The sequence below is a fragment of the Xenopus laevis genome, chromosome 9_10L (genome assembly GCF_017654675.1).
Source record: "Xenopus laevis strain J_2021 chromosome 9_10L, Xenopus_laevis_v10.1, whole genome shotgun sequence".
NCBI classification, from domain to species: Eukaryota; Metazoa; Chordata; class Amphibia; order Anura; family Pipidae; genus Xenopus; species Xenopus laevis.
Window position 1 is genome coordinate 52,416,931 of NC_054387.1, and position 11,079 is coordinate 52,428,009.

Genomic DNA, 11,079 nt, shown 5'->3' on the forward strand with positions numbered 1-11,079 from the left:
TTTCCACAGGCGCAGGAAAATGTTGAATATGAACTTCTCACGCCACTGGCGTTGATGTTTTACTTTGCTGTACTTCGGGTAAGCACCCAGGGTAGTAAAATAATTGTGGGGATTTTTTTTTCTTTAATACAGAAGTTTCAATGAAACTCTTTCTCCTGTTGCAGGCCCCTTATATCCCAGAAACATCTGATCTGCTCCCCAAAGCCTTTGAGGTGTTTCATACGTTCCTCACATGGCCGGCCCCCTATTGTCACACCTTCCGGGAGATGCTCAGTTTTATCAGTGAGGAGCAGAAGGCACCAGGTACCGACCCACATCCATTTAATGTCTAGGAATTCATTACTCTAAAGGGTTTTTAACCTCAGCTTAGCAACCATGAAGCAGTTTGAAGGACAGAAGTCCATATGGAAGCCTAGGGCCAGATAAACAATATAATAAAATGTTAAACTTCCCCTATTAGTGGGGGGGGGGGGTGGAGTAAAGATTGGGTGGAATCAGTGCATTGAGCTGACTGTCCATATGTACTCAGGAATCACATACCAACGACTGGTGAGAGCTGAACAGGGAATTCCAACGAGGTCGTCCTGCAGCAGCACAGTGTGAGTATCAGCCTTGATTCCTAAATGGAATATTAGTTATTAGGGTTCATTTATAAATGCAGCTGAGGATGTGATTGAGCAAAAATTTATGTGAACATGCACGTATTGCTATTCATTAAAGGTACTTGTGTCCAAAAACTCTCCATGAATTTTGCCTTTTATTCCGTTAGAATGGTGGCTCAGTTGTTATGACTTCTGCCTTGCAGGCTGGAGTCAATGCTATATAAATAACAGATAATATAAAAAGGAGTGAGCTGGTCTGTACTAAGCCCTACTAAAGCAAGGGGTTATATTTGCTATTGCATAGCAATGCTTCCACCTAGTGGCGCGTAAGTAAATTACTAAATGTGTTTGTGATAGGATGTTTGTGGCTTTAGGCCATTATTTAGTTTATAAAACTTTTCGAAGTTTTTTCACTCATTTATGAACAAATATTGGAGTAAAGAGTAGTTGTTAATCTGCTATGAATACGGCAGAGCTATCTAGTCCAGCTAATTTCCAACACGTGGGATGACACTACTACCTCCCTTCAGGTACAAACACCTATAAAAGATCAACTTGCTGCAGGGCTGATTAGCTTTGTACTGCAGAGTAAAAACCAAAACACACTGGGGCTCATTTATAAACTTAGCGCAGGGCAGAATGATTCACACAGTGAAAATATGTGCCCTGCGCCTGGTAATATTTATAAAGCTGAATAAGAATGTGCAAACAGAGTTGCAAATTTGTTTTTCACACTGCGAATGTCTATAAGAGCTTTTTAAAAATGGCAAAAATTGCGAATATTTATGCGCACACTCTGCATTTGAATTATGCTGTTGAAGAAAATATTCGCAAAACAGTTTGGCAAGTTGCAAATTTAAGTTACTGTCAACGCTATTTTCACGCAGAACAACCTGTACTCACGCACAGACCCGTCTCATTTGCGAGTCATTTGCACAAAATTAGTCACAAAGCATGGGCAAAACAACCATTTTGGGAATAAATATGCGATGCACAAACTTTATAAATGACCCCCACTATGGCATGTGAATTTTATAGATGTTTGGTTACTAAAGGAATTAAGCTGGGAACTGTTTTATAATCATGTTTGAGACCAACTGGTGCAATTTATTATTTTAGGCAGAATTAGAGCCTGATCTGGTGTATTTTTGCCCCCCTAGCACTGTGCTGTTGCTTAACCCAGCAGAGCTTCCCAGTGAGTTCCTCTCAGTGGCGGAACAACTGAGTAATGCAGAGCACCCTATGCAGCAAACACTCGTCTCTCTGATCCAGCACCTTTTCCAAGCCAGCCTCGGGGCACAAGCCCACATTGAAGAGCTTGGTGCATCTCTTACAGTAAGTTACTGCATTATTCTAAATGATCGCAATATGTTAGGCACACAACTGCAAAATGGCTACTTGTGAATCTGTACAGCCGGCACCACAGAATCTGATTTCATCAAGAAATACAAGTGCAAAGCCATAATGAGTAGGTTATAAACAGACTGATACTTTACTTTATTTTCTTTTTAGTCGAGACCAATGGAAAAGCTACAAGAGATCTATTCGGACCTGACAGAGGCGATGGAGCGTGCAACAATGGCTGACATTAACTCAGGGAAAATGAGGGAGTCTCTCAAGGCAAAACTACTGGAAGTGGCAGAGAAAGCCGGGCTCATGGGGGGATACACAGGTACTACTAATATAAGTAATTCAAAAAACATTTACCTGTGTTCTTAAGCCCATTTAGAATCCTCCCCTGATCAATCCAGGCACACCAATTCTCTGATTCCCTGCCTCTGGGCCATTCTATCTCTTAGGGTTAGACAAGAAACTCTCTTTCTTCCTATAGCCAGACAGGAACTTTCAGCTTGTTAGTGAATCCAATCTCTGGAGTTCTGATACTTTGTTCCTTTGGTCAGACAGGAACCTCTCCATTCTCCCCCATTTTTTTTCAAGGTAAGCTGCACTCTGCTCCTCAATCCAGCACCAGGTTCAGGAGACAAAGGTCAGGAGGCAAAGCCTTTTCATTACCACCTGTCAGTAAGGCAATAAAGACATGGCCTTGATGTGGCTGCTGCTCCTGACACTTCCTAATGAATCTGAATGATGCACAGATAAGGGGTGGGTCCATAGATGGATGCCCACATGCCTTCCACTGACCACTCCTCTTGAATTGAGTGCTGCCTAACTTTGGTAAAGCTTGATTCAAGGTGTTTGTGTAGGTCTGTGTTTCGAAAAGGCTGACTAGTGCTAGTGCTGACTGAGTGGTGCATTGTAAATGGCCCATCTGATCTTGGTCTCCCAAGTAGCAGGAGTAGAATTCCTACCTATCATTCAGGTCATGGTATATCTAGTAAAAATAAATCTAGAGCAACTGGACTTGCTGAGTGCAGCTTAACTTGGGAAGTAGTTGGTGGGAGAATGGATTCCCTAAGTCAGGAGAGGTTCCTGACCAAAGAAAAAAAAAAGCAGCCCAAAAGCAGTAAGAACAAAGAATCAATCCGTAAATAAAAATCTCTGTAAATTTTTTCTCTACTTAGGGTCCAGTTCGACCTCCAGAATTCAGCCTATTTTCATGCCTGTAGCAAAGTGTTACACATACAGCTGGGATCAGGATGATTTTGGTAAGCTCTTTTTCCAGCGTTCCTCTATATATCATTGGGCTGTTCCCCATAAGCCTTATTTATGGGATACTATCACTTCTGTCTTTGGCAGATATCCTGAACCAGATCCTTCTCAGTGAAAGCCATCTTGAGTCTCTACAAGACGAGGTGACTGAGGAAGAAGAAGAAGTGGATTTAGAGGAGGTTGATGATAAAGAAGATATGGATGGTGCAAAATCTCCCAAACAGGATTCTCTGTTCTCCAAAAGTTATGTCTACTGGAACTTTCCCAGTGAATCAAAAGAAGACCCAAGCATGAGCATGTCCAGCCTTGCAAGCCATTCTATGACATTTGTTTCAAGCCTTTCCAGCTGTGTTGACAGTGGTTATGTGGAAGACAGTGACGAGGGCTCCCAGGAAATATCAGAGATGGGGGAGTATCCAGAGGAGAGAGCCAACAGCAAGCTGAAACAGAAGATCTGTCGGCTCTTTAAGACCAAAGGTCACCAAGCCAAGGTCAAACTTAAAGCTGAGCTTAGCCCTTGTATCTCTAATACCTTGCTAAGCCCATTTCCTGACCTATCAAAGACAATCACCTTGCGCAGAGCAGGAAGCATGTATACTCCACAAGTGAGCAGGGTTCCTGTGCGGTCAAAGAGGTCCAAGTCCCTGCCGCAGCACGCTCTGGGGACCCAGTTCCTGGAAGTACAGCTAAGCCAGAAGGTGGCCTTTAAGAGAAGACCCTTTCTAAGTTGTGATGATGACACCAAAGTTTCGACACTGAGGGTTGTGGTATTTGGCTCAGACCGGATTTCTGGAAAAGTTGCCAGAGCGTATAGCAACTTAAGGTGAGTTTGGTGAGGGTCTCTACCAATAAGTCCAGGTTGAACTTGTTTTCTAACTTGAGCACAAACCTCCTTAAAGAGATACTGACACAAGAAAATAACCTTTTTTCATATCCATCATAACATTATGTTTGAATGCTATTTTTAATTTTGCCATAAAAGCATTTGCTTGATGCTTTTACATTACCTTTCTTACCCCCAGGGGACTGCCATGTTTGTGCAGCAGTAGTCAGTTAGCATTAGAAGCTCGAACTGAAAGACTTGGGGGCAGATTTACTAAAGGGTGAAGTGACAAACGATGTCGATGATTCGCCAGCGTCACCGTTTTTAGGCACTTCGCCGTTTTACTAGCTAGCGAAAGAGACAGCCGATAGCGCTCATTCACACTATCGGCTGATGAATTTTTGCTCTGGCGAATTGACGTTACTTCGCAAATTCACTAAAATGCAGATTTTACTCAACGTTACCTCTTTCGCCAGACTTGCCTTCACCAGCTCAGACCAGGCGAAGTGCATTGCAGTGCATAGATCTTCCTCAAACTTTTAGTGGAAAAGTTTCTAAGTCCCAAAAAACACTGGCTTCTTTTCCTTTTTTCAGAGAGATGACTGCAAAAGTCCTTAAAAAACATTTTTTGGGTAACGGGTTCCCCCATACATTTTCTTACACATGGAACACAAATTATACAATGGGCTCATGTGTAGGGCATTAGAACAACTACATTTTCTTTATTAAGGTTCACTGGACTTGTGTAATGTAATGTATTTGCTGCAACATATACGTTCATTAAACTTTATAATTTCCTGCTGTATGCAAATTAGCCTGAGTGAATACCTCTAACGAAGTTGCACTAGGCATAATTGAACTCTAGTGCATCTGCGCTGAACGCTAGTGAAATTTTCACTGCTTAGTAAATTTACCCCTAATATGGGACAGTAAGGTTGGCAAAACAGTGAGGTTTAGGTAGTAACAATTACTTACAAAAGCAGAACTATCAGCAAACGATCAACGTGACATACTTTTAATGTAGATTAATATTTTGAAAAGAACATTTTTAGTGTCAGTATCACTTTAACTTGTTTGTGTATACACAGTCTGATCTCTAAACCTTGCTATTTACCTGTACCTCCCCATCTCACTTCAGACTGAAGGAGAGCAGTTGCCCACTACTCACAAGGTTCTTCAAGTTGCAATTCTACTACGTTCCAGTAAAAAGAAGCTCCACAAATGCACCACTGACAAACGCTGAATCCCCTCTCAAGTCTCCAAGCCCATCTGGCCGGTTCCCACTAGAGGTAACATTTTCGTACTCTCGATGGCCTTAAATGATCACCAAAGTCTGAAGACACATTAAAAATGTTTTTTATCTTCACCATGTCAGTATGTATATATACATTTGCTCTCCTAGATATCCCTAAAAGTCCAGTCTGAAGGCCAGAAAGGGAGAGATTTGGAGTGAAGACCAAATGGCATCCTAAATATTCTTGAAGTTATGGCTAATAGTTCCTGATTTTCCTATATCTGTAACCTTGTTGAGCTAATGGGGTTGGGCATTCGAAGGGGTACTGGAACTGGAAAAAAAACAACCACTGCTTTACTCCCAATATGCAAGCGACAGGTTATAGATAACATACAGATCATATGATACATCACAGATATGTACAGCCCTATAGTAAAAACCTACATTAGGGAGTCTTAGGGACAAATTAACAAAATCCATATTTATAAAAAAAAAAAAAAGAAAAAAAGGAGGACGAGAAAAAAAAAACGCACATGAAACTCCTGCAACTTTTTTTTCTTGAATGCTAGCTTTTTTAAGAAAAAAATTCAACAAAATATTCCCAGGCATGTTTTCTCACAGAAAATAAATTGCATGCCAGTGAGAATCTCATTGTCCCATTCATTTTCAATGAGGCTGAAAGCTCGAAAGCTTTAATAAACTGGGAAAATAAATAAATAAATAAAGTTGTCAGAGAACAATCCCATTGACTTCTACACAACTTTGCAAGCTTTTACCTGCGGAGTTATTTCTGGCGACTTTTCGTGGTTTTATTCTTTAATAAATGATGACTATTTGAGGTTATAAAGAATATTCTCGAGTATATTAGTACTTTGTTTTTTTACTGCATGTTTTTTGTCGAATTGTGAAAAAACTAAAACTCGATTTTTAATAAATCAGCTCCTATATGTGTGTGCCACACATTATAATGAAGGCTCAACTGTCTACAACCTGATCTATCCCTGTGAATTTTTAATGTTATGGTTGGCTATAGGTTATACTAACTTTCTTAGGGGTTTTTAGGCTCTGAATAAGCCCAGCCCTGGTTTGCTACTTGTGGGACTAGCCCAGTGATTATTTCAGTAATTTAACTGCCAGCAGAATCAGTCTAGCCCTATACATTTTCTAATATTGTGATTGGTTACTTTCTGGACTAGCCCAGTAATTGTTCCAGTTATTTTATTGGTTGTAGGGTAAAGGTGGACATACACAGGCTAATAAAAGCTTTCCCTCCAACGGAGCAACCCAATATTGGCCAGATATCAGTTGGACGGGTTACCCATCAGCCAATGTTCAGATCAGCCTGATTTGGCCCTGTGTGTGTGTGGCCAAGTCGGGCCCAGTTATGCTCATTTGGCAAGGCAGTGTATGGCCACCTTTAGGCTAGGGCCCATGTAACACTGCGGATTCTCTGCAGATTCTTCTGCTGCTCCCCTTGTCTTTTTTAACCATCAACATGTTATTCTGAAGGCTGAAGTTATGGCTGAAGTGAGGCTTGTTTTATCTCTGCAGGATGCATTTGGAGATGAAGAAAGCACTAATGATATCTCTCACTACATTGGCATCCTGGACCCCTGGTATAAACGCAATATAATGGGCCTAATGGATCTATCCACCTCCATGCTGTGTCAGGTAAGAGTTCAGCACCCAGAGAAGTATATTAGTAGTGCTCACCTTCTGTAAGAATGCTATTTAATCCCATTGCCTTTGTCCACTTCAATTTATCACTTTGTGCCGTGATTTCCCCAATTCCTTTCCTAGTTGATGTTCACCTCACCTTCTTTATCCCTCCTGTTCTCTTCTTGCTTCAACCTGTGAGTCCACATTCCTAAGGTTGATGTTTCCTCATGGATGGAGAGATGTGTTGCGTGCTGGTATGTTTAGAAGGAAGAGGAGTAAGCTGTGAGGATCTAGAGTTTCCATGGCCAAAACAGAACCCAGGACCTTATCTATTTCAATATGCTTACATTATAATACCAACCACGAATCAAGAGTTTAGCTAGGTCACCTTAAATTACTGATGACCTCAGTAATCGCTTATAAATTCAAAATGCATTCATTGAAGGGCAACAACTGATATCTCACCTTGTTCTACAGAAGTCATCGAAGCAAGAGAATGAGGCTGCCGAGACAACCACAATGCCCATTCTGGCTGACATGGTGCTGTACTACTGCCGCTTTGCCACAAGATCACTTCTCTTGCAGTTATACCAGGCAGAGGTGAGCATGATGTCTATAAACATTCTTCTTACCAAAAAGACTCTTTAAGTTGATCCACCAGGATTTCTAATATTCTGGGTCTGAACAAGCCATGAAGAATGTTTGGCTCTGGTGGCAGTGATTGTATCAACAATGGTGCAGGATTATAAACATGGATATACAGTAACTGAAAAATAAAAATAAATTATATAAATGTATTTCCAGATTCAAATAAAAATATGTCAAATTTCAGATACAATAAGACTTCAACATTTAAGGCCCTGAACCAACTTCAGCGCTTTCAGGGATTTATTAGTTAAGAGCTAATATGAGGGGTAGCTGCCACAATGCTTTTACAGACTCACTGCCAATTCAATATGCATAAACAATGAATTCATTACAAAAAACTGGTAAAACCTCTCCCTTTTATGTAGATTACCTTTGATGGCGGAGGTAAGCAAACAGAAGTCTTTATTCAGTGCCTGGAGTTGGGTCATTCTGCAGCTTTGAGAGCAATAAGAGCATCAGGTATATTCTGGAAGTAATTCACGGGTACAATATTAACCTACATGTTCAAAATGCTTTTTGCTAATTGCCATGATACATTGTCCTTCCTTAGGGCCAGGTTGCAAGAGGCTCGGTATAGATGGAGACCGAGACGTAATTCCATTTACACTACAAATTGTCTACAGCCAGGTAGGGCACCATGCTTGCTGAATGGGATTCTGGGTGTTCCCCCACTATAAGCTGTGTGCCATTTTGCTATCACTGTGCAATGAACTTTCCACTTTTGGTTTTTGTTTATATTTAGACTCCCCGTACTCCTGCTTCTTCCTTTCCTTTCAGCTGCATTTGCTTTTGCCATTTTGGTGCCTCACAGTAACTTTTTCTCTTATTGGCTTTTCTATGGAATGATTTATTTTGACTAATTTCCTTTTTAGCCTTTTGTTGTGCTCTGCCTTCTGCCTGCTTTCTGTCCTGCTTTTAATTCTCCTAGACTTTGTCTTTTTCTCTTCTGCTGTCTTCTTGTGTCTTGTTTTCCACCACGGCTTCTCCATCCACTTTCAATCTTATTTTTATTTAATTTACCCTCTATAGTACATTGTGATTGAAAGTTAATACTTGCCACTGCTTGTTTGCCTTGTAATGTATCATTTCTCTTTTGGCTTTCACAGTCAACAGTCAGTGGGCGCAGCCGATGGAGTAACGGTGAGAAGGTCTGCACATCAGTCAGCCTCAGGAAAGCCTGCAATACCTATGAGGAGCTGGGTATGTGCATTAGAGGTCATTACAGGGGTAGCTGGGAGGTTTTTCATGTGATGAGGTTTATCTTGGCATTAAAGTTCTGTTAAGAATACCATAATTCTATGAACATATAAAATAGGATAGATTTATACAGGTCATTAAGCTTCAAGCTAACTTTAAATATCCTCATACATGTACAACAATGGGTTATTTTTCATGTATAAGTCGTGACAAGATTATAAATGATTGCATTATAAGTATATGTTTTACTGGTTATTTGTGGCTTGTAGTCTATTATAAAGAGTTAAGTCTAAATGTTCCAATGTTTAAAAGGGTCACACACTAAAAGTGAATTGCCTGTCTTGTCCTTACCTGCTGTAGAAGGTAATGGTTGTGTGTTTAAGCTACCTCCTCCTTGTAATGCAATACCTTTGGTCTCTGTTATAGACAGCAACATGGAGTGCTTGAATCTCACTGTGAGAGAGGTTGTGAAGCGACAAAATTCAAAGACAAAAAAGAGCTTCAACCAGGTGAGCACTAACATTAGGGAAAACCAGCTCATGTGAGGGGATCTTATATTAATATATTATTCTACAAAAATGGTATTGCTTACAGGTGGTACAGGGTCTTCTATGATGTTCATTAATTATGTCACCAGATTTGTATCCCCAACCTAGTGACATCTCTAGACAGAGTGTGTTGATTAGCAAGGAACGTGATCAGTTGGCATCTACAGCAGAAGCAGAGATCATACTGCAAACAGGGCTTCTGTAACTTTGGGTTGGCAACCTAATGATAAACAGTAGATCAGTTAACTCATCTGTTGTGCTTAAACTTTGTTGAACTGGGTCTCCATGGGCCCACCAGAGAACCTGACAGCCAGTGACTACTTTCACAGCATCTACATACAGCCTAGAAGATGGGAATTCTCCTAGGCTAGGACCAACTTGGGGGTCATGGGTCATGTGAATATGTAGCTGAAGAAATATTATAATTATTTTGTCCCTGGTTATTAGATGGGTGGAATCAAAATCTCACGATTATCTTCTTACGACCAACAGATCTGCACTTCCCATATCAAGATAGACAAAGCCCAGATCATCGCACAACATGGTGGCACCTTCCCTTTATGTCTTGACCAAGATGAGCGCAAAATACTTCAGAGGGTTATAAAGTAAGATACAATTAACATTTTTTTTGGGGGGGGGGGTAATGCATTGTCACATGAGAATCTGATCATCTCATTGTTTTTCTACCAGATGTGAAGTGTCTCCATGTTACAAACCAGAAGACAGAGACTTCTGCAGAAGGAACCGGCTGCCATCTTGGAGCCAAGCATCGCAAAACCAATCAGAATTCTGCTCACTGCTGTGTTTGCCAATTGCAACGTTTAGTGGGGCTCAACCCTAGTGGAACCAGGAGAAGTCAAAATACTTTCTATTATAGGTGCCCTCTAGCCAGGCTTGTGGACACTTGGGCGCTTGGTCTACAAACGGTTCTAACTCCCTTCCTGAAAATATCTGAGGCTCAATCAATTCTGGTACGATATTTAATTAATGAGTGTGGTGCTCATCTAATTTTAAACACCAAGGATCTACTGCACTGAAGAGACCATTAATTTGGCAATGACAAGATATCTATTCGGATGAAAATCACCAACAGTTTTTCCCTTGACATATTCTTCTCTGATCCCCTTTGCATATTCTTCATCTAGCAGCTGTCGTGCTTCATATCTGACCCTGACATACCTGACTTTATTAGTGGTGGAATATTTTCTATTGCCTAACTAGTCATAAGGGCTCTTAGAAGCATTTTAAATTATGGCAGATATGTATGGATTCCAGTATTTTTAACGTCTTAAAGTCAGCAACTTCGGGTACAAGGGTGCAAAATTTTTAGCTCCCACTCTTCCACTTACACCTTAAAGGAGAAGGAACCCCCTGGGCGAAAAACCCCTCCCCCCTCCCCTGTGTTTCCCCCTCTCCCTCCTCCCCCCTTGCCTACCTGTCCCCCTGGGCAAATGCCCCTAACTTGTTACTCACCCCTCTGCGCAGGTCCTGTCCTCGGAGTTCACAGTCGCCATCTTCTCCCACGCGCGTCTTCTCCCTGCTTTGACCGGCGTCTTCTGGCGCATGCGCAGTAGGAACATTTACGGTACGGCTCTACTGCACATGCGCCGAATGTCACAAAATGAAATCGGAAAACTTCGTGACATTCGGCGCATGCGCAGTAGAGCCGTACCGGTAAATGTTCCTACTGCACATGCGCCAGAAGACGCCGGTCAAAGCAGGAAGAAGACGCGCGTGGGAGAAGACGGCGACTGTGAA

The 11,079-nt window shown here is 41.4% G+C and overlaps 1 protein-coding gene across 1 annotated transcript in view; it reads left to right on the forward strand.

The window, feature by feature from the left end:
* Positions 1–10,740, forward strand: part of pik3r5.L (phosphoinositide-3-kinase regulatory subunit 5 L homeolog) — a 32,193-nt gene extending 21,453 nt beyond the window's left edge. The window contains exons 5-20 of the mRNA XM_018235472.2: positions 10–78; positions 165–303; positions 530–599; positions 1,763–1,937; positions 2,115–2,274; positions 3,125–3,208; positions 3,300–4,035; positions 5,174–5,324; positions 6,821–6,940; positions 7,406–7,528; positions 7,942–8,035; positions 8,127–8,203; positions 8,683–8,776; positions 9,200–9,282; positions 9,814–9,926; positions 10,012–10,740. Coding sequence (XP_018090961.1) covers positions 10–78; positions 165–303; positions 530–599; positions 1,763–1,937; positions 2,115–2,274; positions 3,125–3,208; positions 3,300–4,035; positions 5,174–5,324; positions 6,821–6,940; positions 7,406–7,528; positions 7,942–8,035; positions 8,127–8,203; positions 8,683–8,776; positions 9,200–9,282; positions 9,814–9,926; positions 10,012–10,162 — 2,439 coding nt within the window. The 3' untranslated portion in view covers positions 10,163–10,740. The remainder of the gene's footprint in view (positions 1–9; positions 79–164; positions 304–529; positions 600–1,762; positions 1,938–2,114; positions 2,275–3,124; positions 3,209–3,299; positions 4,036–5,173; positions 5,325–6,820; positions 6,941–7,405; positions 7,529–7,941; positions 8,036–8,126; positions 8,204–8,682; positions 8,777–9,199; positions 9,283–9,813; positions 9,927–10,011) is intronic.
* The last annotated feature ends 339 nt before the right edge of the window (positions 10,741–11,079 follow it).